We start from the raw sequence: 15835 nt of genomic DNA, 5'->3' as shown, positions 1-15835 counted from the left end.
GAATGCGTGTTTAATAATAGAGCTGGCACTGTTGTGTGAGAGAATAACAGACACATCTTGGTGAGGGGAAAGATTGCTGTAACGCATCGTTGGCTGTTTGGATTTCCACTCACTTGATTTGACTTCACTTGACTTTGACATGACTCTGAAACCCTCCTCAGTAAAGTGTGTGCAGGAAAACACCTGAATTGGATTCACATTCCCCCAGATGCAAAAAAAATTGTCACATATTAGACTCTGAGACAAACTGGGCTTTAGTTACATCCCTTCTCACACACACCAACACACAGACTTTGATATCGTGTTTCAGGTTTTTCTACTTAATTTCTCTTTTACTCCATCATAATCCTGTTTAACCTATCCCAGTATACACTGCTGAAATGGTGCATTAAATAACATTTTAATCAGTTTTCATTAGAGCTGCAACTATCAGTCAGTCAAAAGAAAATGTATTGCTCTTGCTATTTTGATAATTGATTAATTGCAATTTTCTTTTCTTTTTTAAGCAAAACTGTCAAACATTTGCTGGTTCCAGCATCTTAAATGTAAGGGTTTGCTGCTTTTCTTTATCATGTATGACAGTAAATGAAGAGTCTTTGAGTGTTGGACTGTTGGACAAAAGAAGCAATTTGAAGACATCGCTTTTCACTATTCCTTGACATTTTACAGACTAAACAGTTAATTGATTAATTGTGAAAATGAAGGGCAGATTAATCAATAATGAAAATAAAGGTTAGTTGTAGGCCTAGCTGCCATGGGTTACTGTAAAGTGTATGAATTGGGTTTTAAGAAACACATAAACCATTAAAAATGAGAAGTCATCAGCTGTGTTAGCCATATTTCATGGTTTTACCCACAGAAGTAAAAACAAATTGGCAAAGTTGGCAGAGCTCCCAGCTCAGTCTTTACAGTCGACAGATAGAAACCCAGAATGTATCCAAAGATTAGACTAACTTCATTTGCCCTGTACAATCCATCATTAACCTGTGTTCCTCCTCTTGTTCCAGGACCTTTCGGGCTCCATCGATGACCTGCCCACTGGTACAGAGGGCGCCCTGAGCCCGGGAGTCAGCACCTCAGGGGTGTCCAGCAGTCAGGGTGAGCAGAGCAATCCTGCCCAGTCGCCCTTCTCTCCGCACACTTCGCCCCACCTGCCAGGCATACGTGGGCCTTCGCCATCACCTGTGGGTTCTCCTGCTAGCGTCACCCCCTCCCGCACTGGCCCTCTGTCCCCTGCTGCTGTGCCAGGTAAAAACAGACTAACACTTTTTGTCGTTGGAAAGATCTAAATTTTAAAGCACTGTTGATGTGATTTTTGCTCATGTATGACAGAGTCTGATAGATATTTGTTGCATGTTTTAAACAATTTCACAGCAGTATCAAAACTACAATATGCAACTGAAATATATTCCCAAACACATTCTGTATTTCTTTACTGCATGATTTTGTTACATGTAGTATTTTTTATTTTGATAGTGTTATAGCAGTTAGGCCTGCTGAAAATAACGTGAATACATTTTTCATATAGAGTTGGTGAGATGGTGTGTGAAACATCCTGTAACAACGAAAAAAGATTTAGAGTTTTAATTCAACACTTGCTCACTCACAGATACAAACAGACCACATTTGTAATTCATGAAGTGACTTGCCAGATGGGAACATTTCTTCCTAACATGATGCTAGTAAACCACCCAGACGCCGGAGAAAACAGCAGTTAGGATGCCACCTACAACTCTTAGTGGAGAGCAGTTTAACAGGCATCCAATAGGACACTATAGTGTTTCTATTTTTGGATTTGATTGGTCAGTTGATGGTCAAAATTTTAAAAGTTGAACGACATGCAAAGACTGAAGATAACAAGATTTCTGAAGGTCTGAACCTTTCTGAACCTTGTGTTGCTGTCCTGCAGGTAATCAGATGCCTCCCCGGCCACCCAGTGTCCAGTCGGACAGCATCATGCACTCTTCCATGAACCAGTCAGCCATGGGCCAGGACAGGGGTGAGTGTTGATACATGGTCCTAGAGTTTTGTGAAGAATACAGTAGGAAAAAAAAACACTTAACTTCTCCGTAGCTCAGTGGCCAACAGCGAGAGAAAAGTGTGCCACATTCTCAGCAGCTCTTAGGTGTGATTGTTTGCATTTGTATGCATTCCTTTCTCCTCTAAACGCTCCCCCAGGCTGTATCATTAAATTAGAATGTGCTTGTAATCTACTTGCCAGGTTGAATGAGAGTAACAGCAGAAAAAGACTCTTTACTGCTGTGTTTTTGTGCACATGCAGAGATTTCATATTTTGTGTTTTACAAATGAAGAATTGTAATGACTTTTCCTCTCATCCTCTCCAGTGTACATGCGGAACCCTCAGATGCCCCCCTACGGGTCCCCTGGACAGCCTGGCTCCGCCTTATCTCCACGCCAGTCTTCAGGAGGCCAGATACATAGTGGGATGGGACCTTATCCCCAGAACAACTCCATGGGAAACTACGGGCCTCAGGGAGGGCAGTACGGTCCACAAGGTGAGGCCTCAGGGCAGAGGTGTAAGGCCCTCTACAGTGGTTAGTAAAGGAGAGAAGAGTGCAGTGTTGAGTGGTGCTCTCTGCTCAGTCATATCACACAGTTTTTTCCAATCCTAAAAATATTATGAATGAGTTTACAGTTGACGCCCTGCGACCATCACAGTTTCATAGATAGACCAGATTTTAAAAAAGGCTTTGAAGTTTCCTCTCACTTCATATATTTATGAAATTCTATCACTTCACTTTGAAGTCTCAGATGGTTTCTGTGGGCTTTGAAGAAGTTCTGCTATGAGTCATAGCAGCGAGCAGCGAGGGCCAGATAAAGCCCGCTTCATCAGGCTGCTTGTCAGAACAGGCTGCGCGGAGGTAAATTTAGAGCCGGACTGCTGAAACTCTTTATCTCGGCAGGGACAGATGAGTAGAAGTCCTTCTGCAGATTTCTCTGTTTTAGCCCGAAACACAGTTTATAAACACAATCAGTTGGAATGAAACCCTATCAGATGTTTGGGCGTATCAGGCTAGAAATTTAAGTTTCTGTCCATCTGTGACCCTTCCAGGTTACCCCAGGCAGCCTGGCTACACAGGGATGCCCAATGCCAACTACCCCCCCAGTGGTCCCGGCATGGGCGGCACCATGAACCCCATGCCTGGTCAGGGCAGCGGGGCTCCGTATGGAGCCATCCCGCCTGGCAGGATAGGCCCAGGGCAGATGGGTGCTCGGCCCTACGGTCCTGGGATGGCCTCAAACATGGCCGGCATGCCTCCTCAGGTGGCCTCTGGGATGTGTCCCCCTCCAGGCATGAACAGGAAGGACGGCGGCCCGGCCATGCACCACGGACCCACGAACTCCATACACAACAGGTGGGTGCTTCCAGCTGCTGGCTGCATCACTGTCTCAATGACACATAAGAGAGCCGATGACGAGAGTCTGTTCGACTCATTGTATTACTCTTAAGCCTGAGTTTTTTTTTTTTTTCATCTTTTAGCTAAGTGTGTATGTGTGTGTGTCCTTCCTCATATGTGCTGGTTGTGTGACCATGAAAAATGATTGGTTCTTCCCACGTGCAAGCCGGTCTGTTGTGTGTTTTGGTGCCGGAGTGTGCTGCGGAGTAGATGGCAGTAGACCAAACACTTATCTCTGAGAGAAAAGGAAGAAGTGGAGAGAAATAGAGAGCAGGAGATGGTCTCTGACATCAGTGAATCACATCTCTCCCTGCCGTGGATGCCAGCTCAGCCTACTGAGAGGCACTCGTGGGCCTGGCTATTGCTAGAATCATATGACGTAAATTGATGTTTCCTACAGAATAAGCTAAACCCAGTTAATGCAAGACAAGAAAAAAGATTAGATTTGTTACAGGATCAAACAAAAGGCTCGAAAAGGATGACTTTCAAATTAAAAACTTTTCCCAAGTGTTCTTTATTAACAAGCATTCTCTCCTCTAGGCCACCTGGCTACCCTAACATGTCCCAGGGCATGATGGGAACAGGCTCTCCATACGGCCCTGGCATGAACAGCATGCACGGTATGATGAACCAGGGAGGTCCAGGGCCATACCCAATGGGAACAAATATGGCCAACAACACCCCTGGTGAGTAAACGCTACACAGTCGCAAGACAGTTGTGGGCCTGGATGTTTTGTCCATTTAAAGGTTGTCATAGAGTGGTTATCTTCTATTTTTCACCTTCGTCTTCTGAACACTCAGGAATGGCTCCCAGTACGGAGTTTGGCATGGAGAAAATGGCCCCTGCACCGAAGATGAACAACAAAGTGGAGGGGACGCCCAAGCCTGAATCCAAAAAGGTAAGAATTCTAAATCCACACCACGAAATCATTGTTGCTCATTGGAGCTTTTTTTTTCTCTAACTCTAACTTTTATTCGTCATCCTGTAGAAGTCGAGCTCATCTACCATTACCAACGAGAAGATCACTCGTCTATACGAGCTCGGCCCAGAGCCAGAGAGGAAGATGTGGGTAGATCGATACCTGGCGTTTGCTGAAGAGAAGGCCATGGGCATGAACAACCTACCCGCAGTGGGACGCAAGCCTCTCGATCTCTTCAGACTCTACATTTCCGTCAAAGAGATCGGCGGCCTCACCCAGGTATGCCTGGATTCCACCTGAATTTGATTATCCAACATTAAAAAATACACAGCTCTATAATCCCTGTAAGGCTGTTGTGTGCTGCTCTCTGAGCCTCCTCCTTCATCTGTCGCCCACCAGGTGAACAAGAACAAGAAGTGGAGGGAGCTGGCCACCAACCTGAACGTGGGCACGTCGAGCAGCGCGGCCAGTTCGCTCAAGAAACAGTACATCCAGTGTTTGTACGCCTTCGAGTGCAAGATCGAGCGCGGCGAGGACCCGCCCCCGGACTTCTTCAACACGGACACCAAAAAGAACCAGCCCAAGGTCCAGCCTCCCAGCCCAGGTGAGCACCCCATCGCCATGTCTGTAAATCACACTCGTATCCAATGAGTGAAAGCTTATTTCCTTTTAACTTTCTCCCTGAGGCACATTGTGGTTGCCATGCAATTCATCACATCCTCCTTGCTCTATTTGCCTCACATCATCTGCCCTATAAACCACCTTATTTTATTGTATCCTATTAATTGCACCGTTAAAAGCCGATCTCAGACCATCGTTTGTCATCTCCTGTACGAGGCTGCCATCCCCCATAAATCACTGCTATTTTGGCGTATATTGGAGGAGTTGTAAATGGCGACGGTGTAGCTATAAGTCACAGAAGTGCGGCGCATCCTCTGGACAGTTCCACGAAGACATCTCATGGGGGACTACTCCCTGGCATTTGCACAGGACATGACGAAAGACTTGTCCTTTCACACTTCCCTCCCGTTGGGTTATGCGCGAACAGTGATGCCACCAGAATGCCAAACCTTTCAATGAACTCTGAATGTTGGGGGGGAAAAGTCAGTGTGTAAACTGGCAGTCAGTCAGAGGTTAAGGGGGATGCAGTGGGGTGGTCTCAGGACGACGTGTCGCCTGGAAGCTGTTTGTTTTGGAGGGCTTTAGCTGCCAGGAGCCAACCACACCAGGAGCGACCACGTGTTGCTTCAGTCTGGCCTAGACCCAGGCTGTCAGACACGGGGCACTGAGTCAGCGCCGGGGTGTTGTTACAGGAGACATCAGGGTGCTTGTCAGCTGGCATCAGCCCTCTAGTTAGTACGAAGGAAGAGATGGGAAGAGGGGGAGGGAGGGGGCGCGGGGCGGGAGGTGATTTGGCGATAGCGATGCCCCGTCAGTGGCGTGTCCTCGCTGCCTGGTGCCTGGCCCAGGGCTACAGAGGCAAGGCAACACTCCCTGGAGATTAGTGCTGAGCCAGAAATGATGAATGGGGGGAAGAGGCTTGAATGTGTGTGTATGTGTGTGCGTAAAAATCATGCACTTCTCTCTCTCTCTCTCTGACTCTGACTCTGTTTCTACCATGCTATTTTTTTTCTGTCCTCACGAGATCCTCCCCCTCCCCCCTCCCCTTTCCTCCCTTCATCTTTAGTAGAGGGAAATCCCTGCCCAGAGGGAGGAGGCGGGAGGGGGAGGAGAGGAGGAGGGGGTGGGGGAGTCAGTTAATGTGTGTGTATGTGTGTGAGAGTGAGAGAGGCGAGAGGGTGATGTGAGAAAATGTGAATAAATGTGACCTGCCAGTGACCCTGGTGTTGTGTGTGTGTGTATGTGTGTGTGTGTGCCAGTTTTAATGAATGGGAACCTGTGAGTCATCAGACTGGCATGCTAATAGTGAGAAGTCCTGAGCTGAAGTTAAGGATGAGCGCTACTATGTCACACACACACACAACACAAACAATCACTCACTCACTCACTCTCATGCACACACACACACACACACACACACACACACACACACACACACACATCTTGCTGTCTGTACAGGTCAGGCAGTAATCTGTCAGAGTCGGGGTTTAGATCATTGTTTCCTGGTGACTCCGAGAGCCGACGGTGGTTGAGGAGGAGGGTGATGGGAAGTGGGGGGGGTTGGCATGCTGTGATGAGCTGGAAGATTCAACATTTTCGCTGGCTGCGCACTCAAAAGCCAGTCAGCTTGACACAAACTGTGTTCCTCTGTGCAGCGCTCAGGAATTTCTTAATGGGATTTAGGATTGCCAAAAGCAGCATGTGTTCCTAAAAGCCCCCAGCAGTGCTCAGCCTATCCACAAGACTACCCCGCTTCACTATCAGCTATCGACTCTCGCCTTTATTCCTGGAGTGAAGAGAGGAGGGGAGGGGATGTGCTTTGAATTCTCTAGAATAAAATAAAAATGCGTTTTACAAACCTGAGGACTTTCTTGTCGTTTCTCAGTACTCAGTGTGTGTATCTTTGTTTTGCAGCTGGTTCTGGATCCCTGCAAGGACCCCAGACACCTCAGTCCACCAGTAGTTCAATGGCAGAGGGGGGAGACCTGAAGCCCCCCACACCAGCCTCCACCCCGCACACGCAAATGCCTCCAATGCCCGGCGTCAGGTACAAGTTAGAAGCCACAATATCATGTTTCTGTGATGTTAACAATATCAGGATTCTTGACAGTGAAATGAAACTGATCCCTGTGGAGAAATTGAATCAGGAAATGGAAATGGAATACAACAAACAGGAAAATATGTTTAGATTATGTAATGGTAGATGATGTTAAGATAAACACACAGCCAACCAGCTTGTTACTGAGTGAGAAAGAGGAGTATTATAATGATGAAAGTATTAAAAAAAATTGTTAAACAATGTATTTGGGGTTTGGAAAATGACACTACTACTACTAACTAATTATATATAATGTAAAGAATAGTACTAGATCTGCAACAATTAATCGATTAGTCATTAACGAATAAATTAATTGAGTTAATTTATTTAATTGATTAAATACTTTACGTCAAAAAGCGTCAAAATTCTAGTGTGTTGACATGAATATTTTCTGGTGTCTTTACTCCTCTCTGACAGTAAACTGAATGTCTTTCGGTTGTGGACAAAACAAGTAATTTGACAACGTCATCCTGGGAACTGATTGACATTTCTTTCTGTATTTTCTGACATTAAATAGACCAAACAACTAAGTGATTAATCAAGAAAACAATCGACAGATTAATCAACAAGAAAAATAATCGTTACTTGCAGCCCTGAACGGTATCAAGAATGCCGCCCAAAAACTGCAGAATAAATAAAGTAGATGCATTCATTGCACACGATCTCCTATTTTGGAGATCAGTTTGTAGAGGCAGGACAAGAAGAATTATCAACCATTTAAGTGTCCTGAAAAATTGGAAACTTAAAATATAATGTATTGAAAATAATATCTGTGAACCAAATAGTTTTCTTTTTCACTAAGAAGCCTCTTGTGGTCCTATAGGAGTAGCGTTAATCTGCAGGACCCCTTTGCCGATGGCGGAGACCCAGCGTTTTCCAGAAGGAACGCCATGACTCCTAACTCACAGGGCTACCAGCCTGGCATGGGTGGCCCAGAGATGATGGGCCGAATGGGTCCCTACGAGTCCAACAAAGACCCCTTCGGTGGCATGAGGAAAGGTAACCAACAGCCAAACCAGCCAATCAGATGCTGTAGGAGTTCAATTAGAGCTGAAACTAACAATGACCTGTGTTTTTCTGTTTGAAGCTGGAGAGCAGTTCATGCAACCAGGCCCCAACAGTGGAATGGGAGAACAGTACAACAGAGGCCCTCCAGGCCCTATGGGCAACATGCAGATGGGCCAGAGGCAACAGTACCCTTACGGATATGACCGAAGGTAAACATACTGCATTAATCTCTAAGTGGTCAGCATGTTGTTCTACTTATATATTTATCTGTAAATCGTGCATAAAAGTGTTACAAACTGTCTTACAATAATCAGATCAGGCCTGTACTAGTCAAATGTCAAATTTAAGTCAAATCAAACTGACGAGTGTTTGTTGGCTTTACAGACAGGAGCCAGGCATGGGACCTGATGGCACCATGGGACCAGGAGCTCCTCAGCCAAACATGATGCCTTCTGGAGCCGACACAGGGATGTACTCGCCCAGCCGCCCTCCACCACAGCAACGGTCAGTACCATTCACAGCAAAGATTGGTCTGAATGAAGGGAGAAAGAGAGATGTTGTTGTTTTTAAGGCCAGTGTGATAATTTTAGAAAACAATAGGATTTTCAGCGTTGGAGTTTCTTACTACAACTGTTTGTGTATTTACTGTAAAGAAGAAATGTGAAATGTAGTGGTGTGAACTTTTGTTATTGTTTCCAGGCATGACTCCTATACCAATCAGTTCCCTGGCCAAGGAGCTCCCCCTGGTGGCCCTTACCCAAATCAACAGCCAGGAATGTATCCACAGCAGCAACCGGTAAGAACATTTTGTTCGGTGTTTGCCCTGCTCATACTGCAAATTGATTTCTTTCTTTTTAGAGCTCCCATAATTAAAGATAGATTTTTAGCATATATCTATTAACAGTAAACTTTCCTATCTGTGCTGGGATCTGTTGAACAGAAGCAATTGTTAAGTATGACGCTGAAACTTGTCTTCTGACAGAACTACAAGCGTCCTGTAGATGGAGGGTATGGTCCTCCAGCCAAGCGCCATGAGGGAGAAATGTACAACGTACCCTACACTGGTCAGCAGCAGCCAGGACCCCAATCCTCAGGACCCCAGGGCCAACAGGATATGTATAACCAGTATAATGCGTACCCTGGAGGGGAACGCAGACCACCAGGCCCACAGAACCAGTTCCCTTTCCCCTTTGGCCGGGAACGAGGACCGTCATCTGCAGGCCCCAACTCCCAGTCCCCAATGCCTCCCCAGATGATGGCAACCCCCATGCCTTCAGGTCCTGACGGCCCCCAGGGCCCAATGTGGCAGGGTCGCAATGAGATGGGCTACCCCAACTATCCCAACCGACAGGGGCCTCCTGTACCCGGCCAGGGCCCCGGCTACCATGGCATGAACCGCTCGGAGGAGATGATGCCAGCAGACCAACGCATAAACCATGAGGGTCAGTGGCCTAGCCACGTCAACCAGCGGCAGCCACCATTTGGCCCCGGTGGTTCCGGACCTCCCATGACCAGACCCCTGCCATCCACCTACCAGACTTCCCAGAACCACATTCCTCAGGTGTCAAGCCCTGCACCGATGCCCCGGCCCATGGAAAGCAGGACGTCACCCAGCAAGTCGCCCTATATGCATCCGGGCATTAAGGTGCAGAAAGCTGGACCCCCGGTACCCGCCTCACATATTGGCCAGGCCCCTGTGCAGCAACCCATGATCAGGCGAGATGTGGCCTTCCCTCCTGGCTCTGTGGAGGCCTCGCAACCCCACCTGAAGCCCCGCAGGCGACTCACCATGAAGGACATTGGTACAGAACTTTTATTTCATTCCTTGCTCTGTATTTTCAAAAGACATGCATATACAGTGAACAAAGTGCAGTTAAGACTGAAATAAAAGGCTGTATGCGAAGACATTTAAGACAAAGTTACTGAATCAAAAACTGCTCATTGAGAACAGACATAAACTAGAGTCTAAAGTGCTGTGTTTGACCTTTTCTCTAAATGAGTGGCCCCAGTACTAATCACCACCAAATATCTAATTAATGACCACCCGCCTGCCTGACCTGAATTTGCCATTTGATACCTCTGGCTGTGCTGTGGGCAATTTAATTGTGTAACAGATAAAAGCTGTTTGTATGGAATAGGTGACATAAGTAAAAGGAATTACATTAATACCAATCCTGATGGTACAGATGGACTAACACCTGTCATTCACAGCGGTTATAACTGATCATACTCAGGTTTGCTCATATTCTGTCTGTTCTTATCTTTTCAGGCACTCCTGAGGCTTGGAGAGTGATGATGTCACTAAAGTCAGGCTTACTAGCTGAAAGCACCTGGGCCTTGGACACCATTAACATTTTACTGTATGATGACAATAGCATTTCTACTTTCAACTTGTGCCAGGTGAGCTACATCTGTTCAACTTACATTAACACAACAATCTGACATATCTTGTCACACGTGTATTCATTAGTTGTTTATTGGATTGTTTTGGTGACTTTCTTCTTCTCTTTCACAGCTGCCTGGATTCTTGGAGCTGGTGGTGGAGTACTTTCGACGCTGCCTCATCGAGATCTTTGGCATCTTAAAGGAGTACGAAGTAGGAGACCCCGGCCAGCGCACCCTCATAGACCCCAACGCTGCTGAGGACTCTGATGATGACATGCCCATGCCTGAAGGCGAGGACATGGACTTGGACGAAGACGATGAAGAGGAGGAGGAAGTGGAGGAAACAAAGGCCAATCCTGACACCTCCTCGCTGGTCCAGGTGAAACAGGAGGATGAGAGCTCACAGAAACACAAGTCTTCAGAGGATGAGGAAGAGGAGAAGGAAAGGGAGTCTTCTATCAAGGAACCCAATACCTCTACCTCAGGGTCCTCCCAGGACCCCAACCTCCACATGGAGAAGCCCAAGCAGGCTAGCAAGTTTGATAAACTCCCCATCAAGGTGGTGAGGAAGAAGAACCCCTTCCTGTTGAACCACTCGTCCAAGCTTGGGCAGCGGCAAAGCTTTGACAGCGGCCTGATACACTGGAGCATTGGTGGTGGTGACACTACCGAACACATCCAGACCCACTTTGAGAGCCGGATGGACCTTCTGAAGCAGCGGAAACGCACGGCAACAGCCACTGAGAGCCGCAAGAAGGTCCAGGTGACTGAGACTGTGATGGATAACCCGGAGAAAGCCAAGTCCAACGGGGAGGACAAGCCTCGGCAGCAGCAGCCCCAGTCTTCTGAACCGCAGAAGTCTCCAGCGGAGAAGACCCCTCCTCCTCTTCCCATTGGTGCACCAGTCACTGCCACCATCGATGATGTACTATCTGCCCGCCCAGGGTCGGTCACGGAGGAAGCGGTTCGTGGAGGTGCTGAAGAGCAGAAAGAGAACGGCAAGTACCTCTTCAGCATCAACCCTGACCTCCAGAGCCGACGCAACATCAAGATCCTGGAGGACGAGCCTCACAGCAAGGACGAAACGCCGCTCAGCACCCTGTCGTACTGGCAGGACTCGTTAGCTCGGCGCTGCATCTGCGTGTCCAACATTGTGCGAAGCCTCTCCTTCGTTCCCGGAAATGACCAGGAGATGTCGAAACACCCAGGGCTCCTGCTGCTGTTGGGCCGCCTGGTGCTGCTCCACCACAGGCACCCCGAACGCAAACAGGCGCCCGTCACCTACGAGAAGGAGGAAGAGGAGGATGAAGGCGTGAGCTGCGAGAGAGATGAGTGGTGGTGGGATTGCCTCGAGGTGTTAAGGGAGAACTGCCTGGTCACTCTGGCGAACATCTCAGGCCAGTTGGACCTTTCTATCTACCCAGAGAGTATATGCCTGCCGCTGCTGGATGGCCTGCTCCACTGGGCCGTCTGCCCCTCAGCAGAGGCCCTGGACCCCTTCCCAACGCTGGGGCCCCACGGCTCACTTTCCCCCCAGAGACTGGTCCTCGAGACCCTCAGCAAGCTCAGCATCCAGGACAACAACGTCGACCTCATTCTGGCAACGCCACCGTTCAGCCGCTTGGAGAAGCTGTACGGCTCACTGGTGCGTCTGGTTGGTGAACGCAAGGTGGCCGTTTGTCGGGAAATGGCGGTCGTCCTGTTGGCTAACTTGGCCCAGGGTGACAGCCTAGCAGCGCGGTCTATCGCTGTGCAGAAAGGCAGCGTGGGTAACCTGCTGGGCTTCCTGGAGGACAGCCTAGCTGCCACACAGTACCAGCAGAGCCAGAGCTCTCTGCTACAAATGCAGGGCGCACCTCAGTTTGAGCCCACCAGTGTGGACATGATGCGGCGGGCAGCCCGGGCCCTGCACGCCCTGGCTAAGGTGGAGGAAAACCACTCGGAGTTCACTTTGTACGAGTCGCGGCTACTGGACATCTCAGTGTCTCCACTTATGAACTCTCTGGTGTCCCAAGTGATCTGTGACGTACTGTTTCTGATTGGCCAGTCATGACAGCCGTGGGGAGGTTTCAGCTCTGCCTCTTTCCGTTCCCAGTCACCCCACCCCCCCTTTTTTTTGTATGTGTGTGTGTCTGTTGCGTGTGAGTGAAAAGAGCAAAACTGACTGTCCTTTTTTTTTTTAATTTATGCAAAATCACCTCGGATTCCACTGTCTTTCTACCCCTGCTTCTCACTAAAGGAAGGAATATCATGAAGTAGCTGTGGATTTTAAACGTCTGAAATGGAAAGATACTGACAAACAAGAGCAGATTGGGACCCAGGCAAAGGACAGAGTGCGCTGCCCTGCGGAAAGGACTTGTTTTTTAATGAAAAGAAAAAATCTCCAGAAAAAAGAAGAAACTGTAACCAAAGTTGCTGTCTCGTTTACAGTGAGTTTGGGGGATACGTGTGCTCGCTTTCTCCCTCGGGGGGTCGGCAGGGGGAAGAGGGCACGGACTAAACAATATTATGGTTCATGTTTGGAGGCTTCATAGACTCACGGACTGTGGTGTGGTATAATTGCTGTAACTTTGGATGCTATATACTCAGCCCCACAGGAACCACATTATTGGCTGTGAACAGACATCTGTCATGGGAGGCCTGTGCAGTAGATTGTAGGACTTTTTTCTGTACTGTACACCTTAAAAACTGTAAACATACTGTAATAATACTGTTTCACACTGAGATACGCTGGCTTGGCAGCAAACTGTAGTTTTTAAAAACAGTTTTAGTTAATGTCGAGAGAGAAAACGGCTTTCCCCCCAAAGTATGGTGAACCTACAACACCCCGACCTCTTCTCTTTGTCCCTTGATTGTATGACTTGACCCTTATATTAAAAAGTCACCTCTTTAGGACTGGTCCTCAACTCTAGATGCAGTCCAAGCTGCAGTGTATATATGATGTTGTACATTACACTTCTCTCTCTTTCTCAACTTCTGTTGCTCTTCACCATTTTTAATCTTTGACGATTACAAGTTTCCCTGCATCAAGTACGCCATGTGATTACTTGACGCCCACCCTCTCCGTTACTTAGGCGCCTCACCCTGCTCGTATCGCGCTCCAGGGGGTGTTTAGCTGCTGTCCAATGCCACCCCCCCTCCCCCCAACAAACACAACTTCAAGTTTCAGTTTGTCTCCGGTCTGGGTGTAGAGAGTATAACAAAAATCATGTCTGCGGTTCCATTTGAGCTCCTTCATAAATGACAAACTAGACCTTGATGAAGAAACCATTTTAATTTTGTTTATTTTGTTTATTTTTTTTTCCAGTGATGCGGATTCTGCATATTTGTATTTCAGATGATGTAGCTAAAAACTTGATGTAAATTCCTCTTTTTTCCTTTTTTTGGCTTAATGAATATCATTTATTCAGTATGAAATCTTTATACTATATGTTCCACGTGTTAAGAATAAATGTACATTAAATCTTCGTAAGACGTTTGCTGTGGATTTATTTATTATTCCCCTCACACATCGTTGAGGCAGCAGTTAATAAAGTCCTGAATTTTTTAGCAGGCTCGCACCTCACCTGCACAGAGACGATTCATTACGTCTAAAGCAGTGTACAGCGTGTTCTGCTGATGCTTTTGATATTTGCACATGGATGCAGAGGCACAACACACAGCCAGCTCTGTGGAGTACGCTGCTTATCAAATGCGCAGCCATGTTTTCCATTTGTGCATTGATTGACATCTCACCCAGATGTTGCACGGCTGCCCTTGTCCCCGGATCACACATGCTGGTATTTACATATATATTTACATTAGCGGGGGATTGTGAACAGGCTCTCTGCGTGATGCATACAGATAACCTCAGAAGGGTTAAAACATTTTCCTCCAGAATATTCTCTCTAGATTTTTTCGAGAGAAGCTGCATTTTAAGTTGTGTGACTTTAAATAAACCCAACATTACTGAAGTAGCCAGTAAAACAAAAAGTCTGACATGCTTACAGTGATCTAATGTTAATTTAGGAGACACAAAGTTAAAAGAACAAAAAACATTTTAATTTTAACCCAGTAGACAACATTTTAAAGTTTTAAAATATTTATTTCCACTCTAGTCCTCAATGGCGAGACAAAATAGCATCTGTAAAAACAGAACACAGTCAGCACGAGCTAAATGTGGCAACAACTACACTTTCAAAGGCCGCTGCTATCTCTTGAAGTGGTTTTTCCGTCGTTAAGCTTTATTTATTCAGGAAGTCTCACTGAGATCAAGATCTCTTACACAATAGAGACATGAAAGAAAAGTAATCCAAAGTGAAGCCCTCACTTCCTTTAGACAACACTGACTTTGTAAAATACACCGAGGCACATGAATCTGCAGAAATAAACCTGTGAGTGTGCACTGCTGAGATTGTCAGTCTGTTCATGAACAGATATGGTTTACAGACTATAACTAATCGAGGAGAACAATAACCGATTTATGAACCAATATTCATCTGCAGTAAAAACTGAAAATCATAGTGTCAAAATATTGAATAACCAGTGATGAAATGTAACTACAGTTTACTCAAGTACTGCACTTAAGTACAATTTTGAGGTACTTTGAGTATTTCCATGTTCTCCTTCATACTACCACTCCACTACATTTATTTGATAACTTTTGTTACTAGTTACTTTTATTCAGATCATTCAGGGTTGATAGGCTGTTACCAATGACGTGTAACCAATCAGAGCCAAAGCAGTGCTTTTTCAAATTAATTTATTTTATCAGCAATCTGCCAAATAATGCTATAAAATGCTGAATATCTGCCCTGATAATCAGCCAGACAGTAATCGGTCCTAATATTAAAGTTTTAAGTATACATTTATAAAGCTGACCTGAGCTAAACTGAAAATTAGTCAGCAGAAAATACTGTACTGAGTCACAGCAGTGCTTTGAGCTAAATGTATTTAATATTAATATTTAGTAGGTATAATGTTCACCATGTTCACCATCTGAGCTTAACATGTAAGCATGTGATCATTTGCCAATGGCAGCACAAGTTAGGGTTTTTATAAACTGTCTTTACCAAATGTCATCACATAGTGTGGGAAAATTTCAGTGCGGACCAAAGTGGTGAATTACTCGAGCCATGTTGCTCGTCTGGCTGAAGTAGCAAAGGGATAGTTAATAAAGGAAAAGTTAGCCCTAATAAATAATCATTTATAAGATCATTATCTACTCCCCTCATGCTGATGGACAGTCAGTCTGTCCTCCACAAAACATTTCTGGAGCTTTACAGCAAAACAGCGCCACAGCATTCTCCTCAACAGCTGAAGTAGATGGGGACTTGTTTTTAAATCTACAAAAAAACCAACTGAATAAAACACAAAATGGCTCCGTACAGCTCAGCGTAATCCAA

General features: G+C 46.3%; 1 protein-coding gene across 2 annotated transcripts in view; it reads left to right on the top strand.

The window, feature by feature from the left end:
* arid1ab (AT-rich interactive domain 1Ab) overlaps window positions 1–13918 on the top strand; it is a 55189-nt gene extending 41271 nt beyond the window's left edge. Inside the window, exons 5-21 of one of the 2 annotated variants that reach the window (XM_084379184.1) lie at window positions 507–545; window positions 1008–1248; window positions 1910–1999; window positions 2346–2516; window positions 3074–3377; window positions 3960–4105; window positions 4221–4318; window positions 4409–4618; window positions 4739–4943; window positions 6875–7007; window positions 7882–8057; window positions 8146–8275; window positions 8451–8570; window positions 8766–8862; window positions 9049–9868; window positions 10336–10466; window positions 10582–13918. In XM_084379184.1, coding sequence (XP_084235310.1) covers window positions 507–545; window positions 1008–1248; window positions 1910–1999; window positions 2346–2516; window positions 3074–3377; window positions 3960–4105; window positions 4221–4318; window positions 4409–4618; window positions 4739–4943; window positions 6875–7007; window positions 7882–8057; window positions 8146–8275; window positions 8451–8570; window positions 8766–8862; window positions 9049–9868; window positions 10336–10466; window positions 10582–12504 — 5034 coding nt within the window. In that variant the 3' untranslated portion in view covers window positions 12505–13918. The remainder of the gene's footprint in view (window positions 1–506; window positions 546–1007; window positions 1249–1909; window positions 2000–2345; window positions 2517–3073; window positions 3378–3959; window positions 4106–4220; window positions 4319–4408; window positions 4619–4738; window positions 4944–6874; window positions 7008–7881; window positions 8058–8145; window positions 8276–8450; window positions 8571–8765; window positions 8863–9048; window positions 9869–10335; window positions 10467–10581) is intronic. The other variant, XM_084379185.1, reaches the window with a different exon arrangement.
* Window positions 13919–15835: the final 1917 nt, after the last annotated feature.

This window comes from Pagrus pagrus, assembly GCF_965226575.1.
Source record: "Pagrus pagrus genome assembly, chromosome: 17".
In the NCBI taxonomy this organism is placed as follows: Eukaryota; Metazoa; Chordata; class Actinopteri; order Spariformes; family Sparidae; genus Pagrus; species Pagrus pagrus.
This window is presented reverse-complemented; position numbering and strand designations above follow the sequence as displayed.